Source organism: Hippocampus bargibanti, linkage group LG10 (genome assembly GCF_051943395.1).
Source record: "Hippocampus bargibanti isolate YZ-2025 linkage group LG10, ASM5194339v1, whole genome shotgun sequence".
Lineage (NCBI taxonomy): Eukaryota > Metazoa > Chordata > Actinopteri > Syngnathiformes > Syngnathidae > Hippocampus > Hippocampus bargibanti.
Genome location: NC_142743.1, coordinates 798,993 through 818,924, shown reverse-complemented (window position 1 = coordinate 818,924; position 19,932 = coordinate 798,993). Strand labels below are relative to the sequence as shown.

The following is a 19,932-nucleotide window of genomic DNA, read 5'->3' as shown; positions in this document are numbered from 1 at the left end:
AGTGAAAAATGACTGAATGAATAAATAAAACGAAGCAAAAAATAAAACTTAATAAAAACTGGCTCTAAATATGTGAATGCATGCTCTTCTTTCTTCTTCTTCTTTTCCTTTCGGCTTTTCCCTTGAGGGGTGGCCACAGCAATCAGTGTCCTCCATCGGTATCCATGTGTGTTTTGACCAAGGTTTTATGTCAGATGCCCAGTCACAGGAAATAAAATCTAACTGCAAAAATCCAAAACAATAAATACCCTGACACGCAAACTCACACAATGACGATTCACGGCGGACACATGCTTCAGAAAATTCAGCCTCTTGCTGACAGAGCATTCGGTTTCCAAGTGATATGCTTTTGGAGTGACGTCAGTTCCCTCACTCAGGAGTAAGCTGCAGTATTCTTCTGTGCTAGTAGGTGTCGCTCCTGCTCAACGCAGCCAGAAAGCTGAGAAGAAGTGGTCTGCAACCACACATCGTGCCCAAGCTGTGAAAGGTTTGAAATTGCTCTCTGCGTAAATCTGGACAAAGCCTTTTCTTGCAAATAATAAGAATCATAATCATAACAACAATTATGAACATTACTATTTATACATAATACTTTGACTTTAATGTCCTCTTCAACATCACTGAGTGAATGTATTGCTTATTTCTATTGCGTATCCTCCCAAGGAAGCGATAATGCAGGCACATATCATCATCCAGATATAGAGCAGACCGTGATATTAAAATCTCTCTTTCCAGCCTGTTTCTTGGAAAAACACAACGTTGCACCAGCACCTGGATGCTTGTCATGACGCGAGGTGGGGGGGACCCCAAAAAGCAAGCAGGTGGAATGAGCGGGGTGAGGTTACAGTGAAGAAAATAAGTATTTGAACACCCTGCTATGTTGCTATTCTTCCCACTTAGAAATCATGGAGGGGTCTGATATTTTCATCGTAGGTGTAAGTCCACTGTGAGAGAGATAAAGTGAAAAGAACAATCCAGAACTCACAATGCATGATTTTTTAAAAGGTTTATTTGTGTGATATAGCTGAAAATAGATATTCGAACACCTGAGAAAATGAATTACTATTTGGTGCAGTAGCCTTTGTTTGCTATTACAGGTCAAATGTTTCCTGTAGTTTTTTTTACCAGGTTTGCACACACTGCAGGAGGGATCTTGCCCCACTCCTCCACACAGATCTTCTCTAGATCAGTCGGGTTTCTGGGCTGTCGCTGAGACACACAGAGTTTGAGCTACCTCCAAAGATTTTCGATTGGGTTCAGGTCTCAAGACTGGCTGGGCCATGCTAGGACCTTGATATGCGTCTTACGGAGCTACTCCTAGTTTTTCCTGGCTGTGTGCTTCGGGTCGTTGTCGTGTTGGAAGAGCCAGCCAACCCCCATCTTCAATACTCTGACTGATGGAAGGAGGTTGTTCCCCAAAATCTCACAATACACGGCCCCAGTCATCCTCTATTTAAAGCAGTGCACTCGTCCTGTCCCATGTGCAGAAAAACACCCCAAAGCATGACACTACCACCCCCATGTTTCACAGTAGCGATGGTATTCTTTGGATTGTACTCTTCATTCTTCTTCTTCCAAACACGCTTTATTAGTTATATTTTGGTCTCATCTGAACACACAAAACTTTCTTCCATGACACCTCTGTATCATCAAAATGGTCATATGCAAACTTAAGACGGGCCTTGACATGACCTGGTTTAAGCGGGGGCACCTTTCGTGCCGTGCATGATTTCAAATCATGACGTCTTAGTGTATCACCTACAGTAACCTTGGAAACGGTGGTCCCAGCTCTTTTCAGGTCCTTGAACAACTCCCGTCGTGTAGTTCCGGGCTGATTCATCACCTTTCTTAGAAGCACAGAGACCCCACGAGATGATATCTTGCACGGGGCTCCACTCCGATTGAGATGGACCGTCATGTTTAGCTTCTTCTTTTTCCACCAAGCTGCTTGGCAATTCCTCCGTCGCTGTTTCCAACCAGGTCGAGGTGTACAATTTTGTCACTGGTGTTTTTGGACAGCTCTTTGGTCTTTGCCATGTTACAAGTTAAAGTCATACTGATTGTATGGGATGGACAAGTGTTTTTATGCAGATAACGACCTCAATCAGGTGCAATATTTTTTTTGGTTTTCAGAATAAAACAATTCAAAACAAAACTGTCTTGATGTACGTGTCCTTTAAATCCAAGTACAATATCCAGTCGTCTCGTCGGAAGTTGAATAAATCAGAAGGGCAATGGTATGAAATCAGCATTTAGGGTGAATATTTCTTGGTTTATTTATCTAGCTATCCAGATATCTAGCTAGCTATCTCGCTAGCTAGCTATTTTCTATCTATTTGCTGTCTAAGCTGTAGAGCTTACAGTTACAGTGGTGGTCTGCCCTCGATTTGTTTGGACTTCAAAATGATATTTGCCATAGTAAATAAGGACACTGAAAATCAGTGCCAAGAGTAGATCACCATTATCACCACAATACCACATATTGGGTGCCAAATTTTACGGTTTGATGTCCAACATTTTAAAGTAATGGACATGTAAAAATAAATTAAAAATTGATAATTTAAAAAAAAAAAATTGAGACAAAGACAGATTGGAAGTGTACATAACAAATAAACCACAGCTTGTTGGATATTCACACAAAACAAAAGCATCGTCACAGCATTGGCCTTCACCTGCTCTAACTGAGATGGGTCAATAAATGTCTTCACGTGAGCGCACTCAGATACAAACATACACTTATATATACACCTCCCAATGGCCTCAAACTCTGCTGACCGCATGCTGTAAGTGTTTAACCCCATCAGAGCCATGCTGGATACTCCTCATATGTTGTGCCAGAGTCTCTCCTTCAGTGAGTGCTATTGATTCCTCCCAGCAGGGGGAATGAAACAGCTTATCCATTAAAGTTCAGTCGGTCTGTCGCCTCTTTGCTACTTACAGCAGATGGAGAGAAACGGACAGATGAAGAACAAGGAGATGAAGGTCGGAGAGTGAAAAAGAGGAGAGATGTCAGAGGCTGAGAGATGTAATGAAAAGATGAGCACTGAAGAAAAATGTGGCCGTGGATAATGTGTTAGCATGCTTACAACAAAATGTGTGATTCACTTCATTACTTAGCAATATTTTACTATTAATGCCAACAATAACATATGTACATGCGTTGCCACAATCGTGTAGCTACTTGGGCATCACTACACTTTTCACTTTCTGTTTCGCTTCATTCGCTGAAAATATCGAGAATTGGACGTGACTAATCATGAATTGCATTGTGTCTTTGTAGATCTGGAGAAAGCGTACGACAGGGTGCCCATAGAAGAGCTGTGGCATTGCATGAGGAAGTCTGAAGTGACGGAAAAGTATGTTTGAGCGGTAAAAGACATGTATCATGACTAAGACAGTTGTGAGGTGTGCTGTCGGTGTAACTGAGGAATTCAAGGTGGAGGTGGGACTCCACCAGGGGTCAGCTCTGAGCCCCTTCTTGTTTGCTATGGTGATGGACAGGCTGACAGACGATATTAGACAAGAATCTCCTTGGACCATGATGTTTGCAGATGACATTGTGATCTGTAGCGAGAACAGGGAACAGGTGGCGGAGAAACTAGAGCTGTGGAGATATGCCCTGGAAAGGAGAGGAATGAAGATCAGTCGCAGCAAGACGGAATATATGTGTGTGAATGAGAGGGATCCAAGTGCAAGCGTGATGCTACAGGGGGAAGAGATAAAGAAGGCGGAGAATTTTAAGTACTTGGGGTCAACTGTCCAGAGCAATGGAGAGTGTGGAAAAGAGGTGAAGAAGCGTGTCCAGGCAGGCTGGAGCGGCTGGAGAAAAATGTCAGGTGTGATGTGTGATAGAAGGGTTTGAGATAGGATGAAAGGAAAAGTGTATAAAACAGTGGTGAGACCAGCCATGATGTTTGGACTGGAGACGGTGCCACTGAAGAAAAGACCGGAAGCAGAGCTGGAGGTAGCAGAGCTGAAGATGTTGAGGTTTTCTTTGGGAGTGACCAGGTTGGATAGGATCAGGAATGAGTACATTAGAGGGACAACTCATGTTAGAGGCTTTGCAGAGAAAGTCAGAGAGGCCAGATTGAGATGGTTTGGACATGTCCAGAGGAGAGAGAGCGACTATATCGGGAGAAGGATACTGAGTCTTGAACTGCCAGGCAGGAGACCGAGAGGAAGACCGAAGAGGAGGTTTCTGGATGTGGTCAAAGAGGACATGAAGGTAGCTGGTGTGAGAGAAGAGGATGCACAAAACCGGGATAGATGGAGGACATTGATTCACTGTGGCCACCTCTGAGGGGAAAAGCCGAAAGGAAAAGAAGAAGGACGTGACTAATCATCATGTGTTGGCGTCATCTAACGCAGTGTTTTTCAAGCAGTGTGCTGCGGCACACCACTGTGCCGCGAGATATTGTCAGGTGTGCCACGGGAAATTATCCGATTTGTGTGCCTGTGCAGTCTAGCGCCTGGCAGAGTAATCACGTAGTACTCTTCCACCGGCAGGTGGAAAAAGCGGGTAGTTGTGTGTCACTAATTCGCTTTGAGACCAGCGAATTAGTGACGCATGGATAGCGCGGCAAGTGTAGATTGTGGCTAGCGGGACGACGGTGAAAGTGATGGAGAGGTTTTTGAAGAGGAAAATGCTGACTCAGAAGTGGACCCTGGACAAAACCCGGACCCAAATGAAGGCCCGAGTATGGATGGAGGTAAAAAAAAAAGCAAAGTCAGTGACGTCGGGCAAAGTTTCTGCCGCGAGGCAATACAACGAAAGCTATGTTTCATTTGGATTTACTTTTACCGGAGATGCAGCGGCACCGACTCCATTGTGCTTGGTCTGTGGTGAAAAGCTCTCCAACAGCGCTATGGTACCAAGTAAGCTTAAACGCCATCTCCAAACGAAACACCCCTCAGTCCAAAATAAAAATGTGGAATACTTTGTGCGCCTACTTTGTCCTCCTGCTCCTTTCCAGGAGCAGGAGAAATTAACTGAACTCAGATAAGATCGTGGCCTCAAGCTAACCTTTGCTGATCTACCTTTGGACACTTTTTGGTTGGCAGCTGCCAAGGAGTTCTCCATGCTGGCAAACAAAGCTATTTTGACATTGCGCCCATTTTCCACAACATATCTGTGTGAGGTGAGCTTTTCAAGCCTGACTGCAGTAAAAACAAAAGACAGAGAAAGACTGAGAGCTGTGGAGGAAGAGCTTCATGTTTTTCTTTGTGTTTAGTTAAATCCTATGTTATAATATAACATCATTCTTCAACGTTTAAAAAAAGCTTATGTATTACCAATATAACATATTGTTATATATATTTTTTTAATTTAATTGTTATTAACAATATGTTATGACCTGTCATATTGTGTTGCACATTGTGTGTTTTGTGTATGCTGTGGCTGGTATATTGTTAATAATATAATAAAAAATGTGGAAAAAGCATACGTTAACAGTTAATACTTTTTCCCCCACATTTTCAGCTGGGGGTATGCCCCGAGATAATTTCAACTGAAGAAATGTGCCTCGGCTTGAAAAAGGTTGAAAAACACTGATCTAACGTGACTAATCATCATGTTTTAGACGTATCAACATGAGGCCTCATAAAACAAAAGAAAATGTAACGAGATCCGGTCTGAACAATTCTGACAACTCAGGCAATGACAACATCAGATAGCAGCATGAGGGGTTTTAAAATACGCTGTATGCTAAGACAGTGTTTCTTAACCTAGAGTTCAATGAAACCCTGCGGGTTCGATGAATTGGTATCAGGCGGTTGACGGTGCCACTGCGATGGAGGTTCAAGGACAACCCACACCTCCGTACAAATTGTGTCCATAATTTGTAAAATCACTTCAAATGGCTTCTACTGACAGCATTTTACAAAGATTCCACCGCATATAGCTGTATTTTACGTTTTAAAACTTGCACTGAATATTCATGTCTCTTCAAGTCTTGTTTTTGAGTTGACGATGCCGGAGTGACGTCGCTGAGGGAACGCCCCTGACCGAGAAAGCGACACACAGTGCATTTTGGGCACTTTGCTTGGTCTGAAAACACCGTGTTGATCACGAAATTCGAAGGAAAACTACAGGACAGTAATTCCATCTGTGCTGTATGTCATGCATATTAGCATTGACAATGAAGCTCACTTTGACTTTGACTTTGATAACGCGATGATGAATGGTTGTGTGGCAGCCAATTGCGGTAACACGCATAAAGAAGGTGTAAATTCACACAAATTACCAGCGGACAAACCAGCCATTTCCAACGGACTAGAGCAGTATAGCGCCAGCCGACGAGCTCCCCGGAGTGCGCCAATCCCCGCTTGGATAACTGCTGTCATCCTCTCAGTTCTTTTACTCCCCTTTCAAACCATCGATTTTGCGTGAGGACGTGAGGACCCGTTCCCAATGTAATAATAAAAATTGTAAAGAGCAATATATTGGGGAGACTAAACAAATTCTCCAAAAAAGACTTTATCACATCGCAGGGATAATACTAGTGTGCCTCAATCGGCAGTACATATGCACCTAAAAGCTAGCAACCACTCATTTGACGATTATGAGGTTAAAATCTCTGCGAAGGAAAATAGTTGGTTTGAAAGGGGAGTCAAAGAAGCAATTTTCATAAAACAGCATAATCCTTCACTAAATCGCCATGGTGGGTTGAGGTACAATTTGGATCGTGCGTACAACAGACTTCTTAGGCAACATAGGCTTAGTTATGCTGATGAGGTGATACCAGAGCAAATGGGACAATCAGGTCAGTCATAGACCTCATACTCAGTCAGGACAATAGAAGTAATCAGTGTAGCCGCAGGGAGTAGTCCTCTGCTCCCTCCAACCTGAGAGCAGGGATCAATCATAGCAGAGTCTGGCACCACCACATTTGGACTATATATAGGGCCAAAACTACCAGGAAAAGACTTTAGTTCGCTGACGAAGCCGCTTGGCTGAAGAAACCTTTTCATCGATTATCCTGTGACTGTACAGTGTCCTTGAGAAGTCGCTTAGAAATGAAATTTAATTGAAATTAAATGTTATTATTATTATTATTATCACTCAAATGTCCTTCGAACGGAGACTAAAATACTGTATATTCAATTTCATCTGAATAAAAATCATCCATGTCGAATGAACAATTATGTCGCTGTCAGACAAATTACATTGCGAGGTGAGCGCATGAACGCATTATTGATGCTCCAAATATGAGGCTTAATCTCTCACTAACCCTGACATGATAAAGGCAATTTCCTTACACAAAATTACACTCACATAAACAGGACTCCTCACAAGCAATGAGGTAATTTATTCATTGAGCGCAGATAAAAAAAAATTAAAATAGAATGAATCACAAGATGATAGATGAACGAAGAATAACAAAAAAACAGCAAGGACATTGAGGAGGAGGAAGCTGTTATGAGATAAAATAAGATCAGATAAGATACCCTAATGAGGAATAAGCGGTACGGAAAATGGATGGAAGATATTATAACATTGAGTTGTCCAACAACGGATAAAATTGGCACAATAATACAATACTTATATTAAAAATAATACTATTTGAAATTCAATAATAATCAGTGAAAAAAAACAATGTTTCTTCAAATGGAATAAACTGGAAATTATTTTATAAAATCTTACAGTAATACGAACAAACAAATAATGGAGAGCAAACAGCATTATAATTGGCATTGTTTTGAAATCACAGCTTTTACGACTGAATTTTTAAGTTGGACAGTTTTTTTAATGATGAATGTTGCTGTGCCGATGACCAATTTGTGTTTGGGAGCCTTTTACTGAGCAACTTCATCTTTATTAAGTTGCTTGTTCTGTAGCCACAAGGGGACATAAGCCAGTGTCTTATTGTGCCGGTCCCAAGCACGGACAAATACAGAGGGTTGTGTCAGGAAGGGCATCCGACGTAAAAGCTTGGCCAAAACAAATTTGAAGATACCCAAAGGGCCTATCTCCTGCTGTAGTAAGTATCTTACATTTTCATATCCTCAGCCCCTCCCCACCCCACTCCCTATTTACACTTTCATTAAATCTGTGGAGTAAGAGATCACGCTCTATTGGACTCAACAGGAAATTCTAGCAGAATGTACCAGCTGACATTCTACTGTAGGTATGGTGAGCAGTAATTTGCATGTGTATAAGGTCACTTTAATGAAGCATAATCCCCCAAATAAATTAATACTGAGTGAGACTTTTGTTTCAAAAAAGCTGCACTATTTGATGAAAAAACAAGAAAAGACCTAAATACTGTTCAAACAAAATATATAGTGGAAAAATATGCTTTTGTATTATGATACTTCATAGTATGATGTACAACTGTGATGCATACATTTCTCCACTGCGAGACTAATAAAAGGGTAATCCAATCCAATCATATGGGAAATTATTTCACTTTTTTTTCTGGAGTAGCTCGCTAACATAATGAGAAACAAAAATGCTGTTATCAAAATGTTGCATTTAAAGGACAGCCGACATCATTTCTTTGTTTCCTAACTGACATCAGAAAAACGTTTTATAGCATCTAAAATACCCAAAACACGCAGGATGATATTTTTTGTCAAATGCAAAACACCAATAAAAATGACTTCAAGTGTCCAAAATCTGCAAAAAAATTGAGCTACGAATTGGGCATTTTCAGAAAGTCCCGCCACCAGTTCGTGACGTTACGCCAAGACGTCTTGCTTTGCTCGAGAATCAAAACAATGGCTTCAGATTCGGAGAATATGCTTTCTTGTTACTCGTCCAGTTATGAATATTAGTCAAATACTTCTGAAGAGGAAAGTAGAAATGTTTGCAATCGATAAAAGAAGGTCTTCCGGGTCATTTTGAGGGATCAAGACTGATGTGTAGCGTCACAGAAAATGCAGAAGATGGCGCCAGAGCTCCGTTGAAAATTGGTTCATTTTTCACCTTGGAATTTTTGTCAGCGAATATCAAAGAGTTGTCTCGGTGGAACATACAACGATTCACCATTGCATTATGTATGTGTTTTCAATCTAATTTCGCCATCAACACGGATCAACACGAAGTTTTCAGACCAAACAAAGTACCGCAAAATGCATTGAGGTGATGCAAGGTATGTCCTTTCTCTGTCAGGGGCGTTACTTCAGTGACGTGACGTGAAAACAAGACTTCCGGAATATTCAGCGCGAGTCTTAAAACGTAAAATATCGCTATATGCGGTGGAATCTTTGTAAAATACGCTCAATAGAAGTCATTTGAAGCCATTTTACAAATTATGGACACAACTTGTCCGGAGACGTCGGTTGTCCTTGAAGTGAAAGAAAAAAAAAAATGTTTACTATGTTTAAAAATAAGTATTACCACAAAACTCTGCACTTATTTCCTTGATGTCAACGACCCAAGAAAGTGACTCCTTAAACCCAAGCGTTAACGCCCTCACAGATGAAGCATGTCCAGTGACGTTTTTTTTCAGCAATGCCACTACAAAAACACTTAATTCAAAACACATCTGACTATTACATAATCAAGTGTGTGCCATGTTTGCGGATATGCAAGGTAAGTAATACTCACTCTACAGGCGGATTGAGGTCCTCAGCTTTGGTCTCAAAGAAGCGTAGCACTTCGTCACTCTGTGAGATTTGAGGGGGGAGTCGCACGAGTGCCTAAACAGAGAAGGATGACAGTCAACAATGCAGTTTATTCAATGGAGTAATTATCATCTGAATATCACCTTTACAACATTCCTAGAAAATATCCTATCATTGGTAATCAATCAATTCAGGTCTCCTTACTACCCAAAGACAGAAGAGAAGGGATAGGCTCCAGCACCCGTGGGAAAACACTTGAGGATTAATTTCATTAATTGGAAAATTAATGAATGGATTGATGGATGGATGGATGGATTGGATGGGATGGGATTGCATTTACCTTTATTAGTCTCGCAATGGAGAAATTTACATTTCACAGCAACAACGTCATGAAAGGAAGATGAAAGGAAAGAAAGATGTTGAAAAACAACATAGCCCCGTCCCTCACACTAAATCCACTAGTAGCGCAGGTTTCAGCTTCCACCATATAAGTCCACTGGCGATAGGATAAAGTGACGGGGGCAGGTCATGGATGTGACTGGAAGCTTCTAGCTTGATTCCTACACAGGGGCGGTACAGGATTGATGGTCGTTGCGAAGATGGGATGGAGCAACATTATCCTTCGGCAGCATCCTGTGCGTCTGAGCAGCCCTATTGAGGGTCCGCACTGCTTACCCCTTACAGGGGAAGGGTCTAGAAAAGGTGACCTAAACATTGCTTGACCCACCACACCTGGGTGACCCACCGCAGCCACCAAGGCCTCCCGCCTCTGCGGTCGAAAACGAAATATAATCAAACCCATGACTATGAACCTGGCTTCCTGGAATGTTCGCACCCTCCTCGATGCTCAAGACGGGATGGAAAGACCTTGAAGACGAACTGCCCTCATCGCACATGAGCTCAGGAGGTACAACATCGATATTGGCGCACTCAGTGAGACTCGGTTCTCAGGCGAGGATTCACTCACAGAAGTTGGTGAGGGAGACTCCATGGAGTTGGCTTTGCTGTGAAAAGCAGCTTACTCAGTAACATCCCTGAGTCCCTCCAAGGCATCAGTGAACGGCTTATGACCTGGCGTATTCCCCTGGTAAAAGGTCATTCGCAACTTTAATCAGTGCCTATGCTCCCACCTTGGATGCTGACGATAACACCAAAGATGCCTTCTACGAGTCCCTGGATGCAACCATATCCAAAATCCCTGCCTCTGATAAACTTGTTCTGATGGGTGACTTCAATGCCCGAGTAGGTACTGATGCCAGGCTCTGGAAACAAGTAATCGGAAGGCACGGGACGGGGAAAATAAACACCAATGGCCTCCGACTCCTCACTCTGTGCTCTGAGCATCAGCTGATTGTAACCAACACCATCTTTCAGCTGAAAAATAAATACAGTAAAGTCTCGTTACATCAATATCGGTTATGTCGATAGTACTGCCATAAGAAACAGCAACCCCAAAGGCGTCTTAACTCCAGGGCCCTGGAGTCCCCAGAATGTGCAGCCAGCTACCGCAACAAGCTGGCAGAGGGACTTGCCAGCCTGGACAAGGACACAAGTAACGGTGACCTTGATGTTGAAAGCAGGTGGAAAAAAATTGAGGACAACAATTCATCAAGCTGCCTCTGAGACCATCGGCTTTACTCAGAAACGTCATCAAGACTGATTCGATAACAGCTCAGCTGCCATACAGGAGCTTCTGGAAGCCAAGCGCAAAGCCCATACCACACTTCTCTCCAACCTTCATTCTCCACTTCTCCTCTCTCACTACAAGGCCATCCGTGGTGAAACACAGAAAGAGCTGAGGATGATGGAAAACAAGTGGTGGCTCAGCAAGGCCCAATAAATCCGGAGAAATGCAGACAACAACAACACACACACACACACACACCTTCTATGATGCTGTAAAATCCCTGCATGGCCCACGAAGACAACACATTGTCCCAGTTAGATCTGCAGACGGTTCTGTACTACTGAAGGACAAACAGCTAATACTTCAATGCTGGGCAGAGCACTTTAACTCCCTGCTCAACCAAGTAAACCCTTCAGACCCATCTGTCCTTGACTCCCTCCCAGAGCTTCCATCAGTTCTCTCCCTTGATGAACCTCCTCAGTTCACAGAGGTCCTCTCTGCAATCCGGAGCCTTAAAAACAACAAAAGCCATGGCCCTGATGGACTTCCAGCTGAGGTTTTCAAGAGCGGCGGTTACCTCCTGACACGGAAGCTTTACCACCTCATCTGCAACATCTGGCAAAACGGGACACTTCCTCAGGAATGGAAAGACAGCAACATTGTCACCATTTATAAAAGGAAGGGGGACAAGTCAGTCTGTGGCAACAGCCGTGGCATCTCCCTACTTTCTGTTGCTGGCAAGATTCTTGCAAAAGTAATGCTGTTCCGTCTTACATCGCACATTACCGAAGACATCCTCTCAGAGACACAATGCGGTTTCAGAAAGGATCGAAGCACTTTGGACATGAACTTCGCTGCGCGCCAAGTTCAGGAGAAATGCAGGGAACAAAACAAGGACCTCTATATCACCTTCATCGACCTTACCAAGGCATTTGACACAGTTAACCGTGACATTCTCTACTGCAGAAATTTGGCGTCCCCTCCAAACTTCTCGGCATCCTTAAACAGTTCCACAGCGGCATGCAAGCAACTGTACTTCTTGGTGGCCAGCAATCTTCCCCTTTCCCTGTGGAAATCGTGGTGAAGCAGGGCTGTGTGTTGGCCCCTGCTATATTCAACCTGTTCCTGATGGCAGCTACGCTCCTCTTCCACAAGTCCATCCAGGAAGGTGGCGGCGTACAAATCCAATTCCGCCTGGATAACATCAGACGTCTACAGGCCAAGACCAAGACCCTGATCAGCGGCATCCACGAGTTGCAGTATGCAGATGATTGTGCTCTGCTGGCCCACAGCCCAGCTGCCATGCAACATGCCCTTGATACCATGTCCTCCATCTACCGATCACTCGGTCTCATGATCAATGTAACCAAAACGGAGGTCATGGCAAAAGAGAGTTCTCCAACCCCAGTGTTCACCCTCAGTGGCACACCCTTCAAGGTTGTCCAACAATTCAGCTACCTCGGCAGCATTCTAACACCCTCCTGTCTAATTGATGATGACGTCCAGACCCGCATCAATCAAGCCTCCAAAGCTTTTGGCAGATTGCGTACTCGTGTGTTTGAAAACAAACACTTAAGAACTCCAACAAAAGTCGCAGTGTACCAAGCAGTGTGTGTGTCCACGCTGCTATTTGGCGCAGAAGCCTGGACCATCTATCGACGCCATGTGAGACGCCTTGATGCATTCCACATCAGGTGCCTCCAACGAATCCTTGGCATCACCTGGCAGGATCGTGTCCCACACACCGACATCCTTCAACGCACTGCCTCCACCAGTATCGCGGCAATACTGGCAAAGAGGCAACTCCGGTGGGTTGTCGAGGCTAGCTGCCGCTTGCCTCGACAGGTGCTTTATGGACAACACTTGTCAGCGAATAGGAAGCCCGGTGGTCCAAAGCTGCGATACAAAGACCATTGTTAAAAAGACTCTGTTGTTGATTAGGATTAATGAAAACAGACTCTAAGGAAATGCAACATCAAGCCCAGCGATCTGGAGTCTGCTGCAGCTAACAGGCCACTGTGGCGTTCCTTATGCCACGAAGGGGTGACACAACTTGAAGACAAGCGCACCCAGAGGAGGATCGTGCGGCACCAGCAAAGACACCTTTGTGCTGCTTCAGTACCACCCCGCCAGCCCGGTCCTGGCCTCACATGTTCTGAATGTGGCAGGATTTGTGGCTCCAGAATCGGGCTTCATAGTCACCTACAGTGGCATTGCCGCCAGCACCAATAACCACTGTCCAATACCCCACATAAGAATGGAAGCTATGTCATCTTCGACTTCGATGGACTGCCAAGAGAGTCCCTGTTAGCAATAGACTTGTTTTATTTTTGAACTCACTCCAATATAGTACTGAAGCTACTGAAGGCTGAGATTTGGATGCGCACGAGCACTCAGCTCTTCACACACCAGTCATTTATAATAATAATAATAATACATTTTATTTCAAGCGCCTTTCAAAACACCCAAGGACACTTTACAATAAAAACAATAGAACACAGCACATAACAATAAAACCATAAGTAAAATGATAAATAATAAAATAGCAGAGAGAATTAGACATTGAAAGCAATTTTAAACAAATGGGTTTTGAGATGAGCCTTGAAAATAGGGAGGGAGTCAATATTACGGATGTTGGGTGGGAGTGAATTCCAGAGTTTGGGAGCAGAGCGGCTGAAAGCTCTGCATCCCATCGTGGTGAGACGGGCAGAGGGCACATAGAGGTGAAGGGAGGATGAGGATCTGAGGGACCGAGAGGGAACAGAGATTTGAAGCAGGTCAGAAAGATAGGGAGGAGCAAGGTTATGGATGGCTTTGAAAGTAAACAGAAGTATTTTGAATTCGATACGATGTTTAACCGGTAGCCAGTGGAGTTGCTGGAGTACAGGGGTGATGTGGTGAAAGGAGGGGGTTTTGGTGATGATCCGGGCTGAAGAATTTTGGACGAGTTGGAGTTTATGGAGAAATTTCTGATTTGGAGTTTATGGAGTTTATCTTTAACTTAGGAAAATCATGTAACCTCCATTGGAGATTTTTACAGTGACAAGTTTTCGTTTACATTATGATGATACGATGAGGCTGTTTTGGGAAGCCAAAACTGCAATGGGAGGATTTTTTTTTTGGTTCTTTGCCATGCACATTTCCAAGATCTTAACTCCTTTATAATTATTATTATGATTGTTATTCTTAGTCTTAATAATAATAATAACAATAATAATAATAATAATAATCATAATACAGTAAAGTCTCGTTATATCGATATCGGATATATCGATAGTCCCGGTTATATCGATATTATTTCTATGCACGCACGGAGAAAATTACGTGCAAACAGGGTCGGATATATCGATAGTCCCGGTTATATCGATATTTTTTCGGACTCCCTTGAATGTCGATATAACGAGACTTTACTGTAATAATAATTTATCACGTAGCTGACCCCTGGTGAAGTCCCACCTCCACCAGTTATCATATATGTCCTGCACCGCTCTGACATACTTCTTTGTCACTCCAGACTTCCTCATGCACATTCTTCTCTGGGCATCTTGTCATAGGCTTTCCCCAGATTCTACAAAGGCACAATTCAGTTCCCTCTCACCTTCTCTGTACTTCATTTGTAAAGCAAATACTGCACTTGTTGTCCTCTTTTTTGGCATGAAACCATACTGTTCTTCACAGATGCTCACTTCTGCGATTCGTCTAGCTTCAACTACTCTTAAAAAGGACTTCATTCACAAAAAAAAGTCTCAACATATTCGTTTGCCATAAATATCAGTGCATATTCACTGGCGAAGCCAAACCACAAAAGGAGGTCATATTTCACAGAAACAGCCAAGGTCCAGTACGTTCAACAAATATATCAGAAATAACGTGGAATTTTACATTGAAGCTAAGATAAGCAACATGAATGCAAAATGTAGATTTTTTTGTTCATATCTGAGCAACATTCCGACTGCATTCATGGCGTGCTATGTTATTGAAAGAGCAACTGTAGTTAAGGCTTGATGAACCCAGCATCAAACCATCTCCAGAGAGCAGATGCTTGGTGAACACTGGGTAACTATTCTTCCTCTCATCAGGCCATCAACAGGATATAGGAAGTAAACAACGTGACACCCCAATACTGGGTGGAAAAAAAAGTGGCTCGCGATAGCAACTGTAAACATGACAGTGGTTCAGTTTATTTGTGTGTAAGGGTATGTTTCTCCTAATTAAACCAAGGTTGAGCAGACGTCTGTGTAAGCTCTCACGCCAAGACGTCTTGCATTGCTCGAGAATCAAAACAATGGCTTCAGATTCGGAGAAGATGCTTTCTTGTTACGCATCCAGTGATGAATACGATTCAAAATGTTCTGAGGAGGAAAGTAGAAATGTTTGCAATCGATTAAAGAAGGTCTTCCGGGTCATTTTGAGGGATCAACATTGATGTGTAGCGTCACAGAAAATGCAGAAGATGGCACCAGAGCTCCGTTGGAAATTGGTTGATTTTTTCACCTTGGAATTTTTGTCAGCGAATATCTAATAGTTGTCTCAGTGTAACATACAACGATTCACCACTGCGTTATTTGTGTTTTCCTTCTAATTTCGCCATCAACACGGATCAACACGAAGTTTTCAGATCAAACAAAGTATTGCAAAATGCATTGAGGTATGTCCTTTCTCGCTCAGGGGCGTTCCTTCAGTGATGTAGGCTGAGGACTCGTCACCAACTCAAAAACAAGACTTCCGGAATATTCAGCGCGAGCCTTAAAATGTAAAATATAGCTATATGCGGTGGAATCTTTGTAAAATACGCTCAGTAGAAGTCATTTGACGCAATTTTACAAATTATGGACACAACTTGTCGTCAGTTGTCCTTTAAATAATAGGATTTGTGCACGAAATTGATGGTTAGACCCAGATTATAAAGCACGTCAATATGTTTTAATTGTGTACAGGTGTTAACATATCGCAGATGAATCTTACAAAATATGTTTTCAACACAGAATCCTATGACTAAGCTGTGTACAATGCCAGAGCACCTTCAAAACTAATACTTTCTGCTCCAGTCCAATAGCGAGAACTTTTCCCAAGCCACATGTCCTATATCTGAAGCATGTGATAGGACAACACAACCATGACATTTGAACTCGCATATATTGTTGATACTCCACAGAGCCATAGGGGGAAACTTAAGTATGTTTACAAAAAGGTTTCTTTACCCTGCAGTAGTCGTCAATGAACCGCAATCGCTTCATAGCCACGTCTCGCACATGACTCCTCCGGAAGAGAATTTTGCCTGCATGAGAGCAAAAATCAAGGACATTAGTAGATAGTTGGCACTTTAACCAAAGAAAGAGAAAGGTTTAGATAAATGACCAACCCCCCCCCAAAAAAAATAATACTAATAATTGAGCAAGCACATTGACACAGGACAAATGTTGCGGGTTAAATTCCAGCTCTGACTGCCCTGTGTGGAGTTCGCATGCATGTTCTCCCCAGGCCTGTGCAGGTTCTTTTCTCCAGGTCTTCCAGTTTCCCTCCACATTCTAAAAACATGGATAGCAGGCTGAGTGTGACCATGGATGGTTGATGATCTCTGTGTGCCTGCCTATTGCGCGAAGACAGTTGAGTTAGCGACCATCAAACACCCCCCCCCCCCTGAGGATATGCGGTTCAGAAGAGGATTGGATGGATGAAATTTGATTTGGCTTGGTACTTGGCCATTATGGCAAAATTTACTCCTGTGTGAATGCAAAATTAAGTTCAACGATTACCTGTACAGTTCATCAAGGTTTTATGATAGTGGCAGTTTGGCCTCTGGAACATCTAATTCCAAACACATATAATTCAAACCATGTCATGAAACAGATTATGGTTACATTTTCTTCAATGTACAGGTATTTGCTGCCATGGCTGAGTTTCAGTCAACCTCGTGTCTTGACTGCAGGATTTAAAAGGAATGTTTACCAAAACACACTGGCACCATAATTTTAATTCACTAAGAGTTAAGGAAATTAACATGATCAATTTATTGTGGTATGGGGGGGGATGCACACAACGGAATATATCAGTGTTATAAGCAGAGCCGGTGGACTGCCTCTGACAACTAAACCACCACAAGCGCAATATTGATCACTGCCACTCTCCTGTGGGTTGGCATGAATGACGGGCGGCGATTTACAAGTGAGGAGGCAAACATGTGAGGCGTGCCTTGGATCAATGCAAGGAAGTGTGTAAAGACACGTGAATTCATGCGATTAAATGATCCATGCATGCATAACCAGACGCTCGGTAAGCGAGCCTCAAAAAGATGAATAGGGCAGAGTGACAAAATCACTCTGGATGAGAAAGTCACAGGCAGCATCCTGTCAGCAGTGATTCGAACCTCCAGATGTGCAGATCAAACAGGCATCGGTACAGGCTCCCATTGACGCATTGTGCATGCATTATTAATCTGGGAGTCTGTTCAGGGGGAGGCTATTACCTGGCAGAAATGGAATAATCCTCTTCTTTGGATCTTTTTGTCCACCCTCAACTGGAAATTTGTCGAGTATTTGCATCTGTGAAGAAGAAAACAAAAGATACATTTTTGCGGGGGATCATGGCAGAAGAACAAGTCCTGGAAAAGATTAATTGAAATTTAGTATAAACCAATGCAAATTACACCTAAAGGCAATATCATTGCATTTGGGATTGATCATACAATAACCGAAATGAAAAATCTCATTTTCCAAATACAGTAAAGTCTCGTTATATCGATAGTACTGCTTATTACGATACTATTTCTATGAACGCAAGGAGAAAATTTACATGCCGCAGGATCGGATATATCGATAGTCCGGTTAGATCGATATTTTTTCCCACTCCCGAGAATATCGATATAACGAGACTTTACTGTACCTGTATATCTATAAAAGCAAGCTGTCAACTCAAGGGAGCAGTGAAATTAATGATTCATCATGATTCACAAATAACCAGAATCAGAATCATCTTAATTGGCCAAGTATGTAGAACACACAAGGAATTTGTCGTACAGGCAAGCCTAGTATCATCAATAACAAGCAACTGCGACATAATACTGGTACTTCATTTTAATCAACCATGGAATATATACATATTCAATTGAACTGCACAAGTCTGTGTTCTTCTACATAATCGGAGTGGCATTGGCAAAATGGAAAAGTAATAGAAGTTTGTGGGAGTTAAGCAAGCTGACATTTAATCAAAATGCTCAGCGACACGAACAGAGTGGGAGAAGCGCTGACGCTGAAGTTGGAGGTACAGTGAAGAAAATAGAAATAATGAGGTAAAACCAATAATAATAATAAGAAGAAAGACGAATGATGAGGTAAAACAAATAATAATAATAATAATAATAAGAAGAAGAAGAAGAAGAAGAAGAACAAGAAGAAGAATTCAAATGAGTGCGTTGGGCCTTATCCTGTTTATAGAGTTTCATTGCCCTCAATCATTTCAAGGAGAAAACCAGCAACCAAACGGTAAATTCTAATAATGTGTACAATAGGAAAAAGAAAGTACAACAGATCTACGATGTTCATGTTTGTGTGAAAACCACACCTTTTTAGTAACATTTGTTAGCTGACTCTGTACATTATACGAGCCATCTATGGTGGGAGAACATTCAACCTCCACACAGGAAGGCTGCAGCTGGAATTTCCGAGGCAGGCGGTCTCTACCACCGCTACTGAGTGCAGTATGTTGAAAATTGTGTTTCTTTTAAAATGAAATTGAAGAGTTTACTACTTTATTTGACTTTTTCATGGTTGTGTTGACTTCTCATTGGTGATTATTGATGATTGAAACAACTCATTCATAAAATAACTAAACGCTTCATGAAACCGGTTTGGTGGGGTGAGGTTCAATTTGGATCGTTCATACAAGAGCCTGCTTAGGCAACATAGGATTAGGAATACTGATGAGCTGATGCCGGTCGAAGTGGGGCGATCAGGTCAGTCGTTAGTCAGAACGATAGGAACTATCAGTGGAGCAGCTGCAGGGGGTAGTCTTCTGCTCCCCCCAACCTGAGAGCAGGGACCTATCATAGCAGAGTCCGGCACCGCCATGTCTGGACATTAGGGATATATATAGGGCCTAAACTACCAGTAAGACTTTAGTTTGCTGACAAAGTTACTTGGATAAGAAACGAAACGTCCGACACCTTCAAAGAAGTACAGATGACGGCTGAAGAAACCTTTTCATCGATGGACCACTACTGTACGACTGAGATCTTACACAGACATGATTGACCGTGTGTTGTCATATTATATGTTATTTTGTTATTTTGACTTTTGAAGATGGTGCCGTGAGAGTGGCTGCCTTGACACCAGCTCCGGTATTTTGTTTGTGTACGTCTTCTTATCCTTCCGTCTTCCTTACACAATTTTGCTGCTGTGAAATTTACATTTCTTCACTATGAGACTGTTGAAGGATAATCTAATCTAATCAAGTGCTATAATTTAAAATAAAAAGGCTCTCTCCCTCCCTGCCTGAAATCAAGTACTAAAACTTGAAATATAAAATCTCTCTCTCTTTGTCACTGTCTCTCTCACCCCCCACCCTCTCCCTCTCTCTCTCTCTCTCTCAACACCATGAGTGTTCTATGAACATAAGCATTAATATAGATGGTGATTAACTTTGTATTATCCCCATCAACAATCCAAAATTTGAGAAAAAAAAACACTCTTCCCAAATGGTTGCTCTACTTCTAAGAACCTAACTTCACTGTCTCCTTGGTA

The 19,932-nt window shown here is 42.5% G+C and overlaps 1 protein-coding gene across 7 annotated transcripts in view; it reads right to left on the bottom strand.

The window, feature by feature from the left end:
* The window catches only part of sh3pxd2aa (SH3 and PX domains 2Aa), a 90,954-nt gene that overhangs the window by 48,330 nt on the left and 22,692 nt on the right, over positions 1–19,932 (bottom strand). For 5 of the 7 annotated variants that reach the window (XM_089005488.1, XM_089005490.1, XM_089005489.1 and 2 more), the window contains 3 exons: positions 17,661–17,736; positions 16,396–16,472; positions 9,551–9,642 (listed from right to left, as the gene is read on the bottom strand). In XM_089005488.1, the coding sequence (XP_088861614.1) occupies positions 9,551–9,642; positions 16,396–16,472; positions 17,661–17,736 (245 nt within the window). Of the gene's footprint in view, positions 1–9,550; positions 9,643–16,395; positions 16,473–17,660; positions 17,737–19,932 lie in introns of those variants that run through there. The other 2 variants (XM_089005494.1, XM_089005493.1) reach the window with 2 other exon arrangements.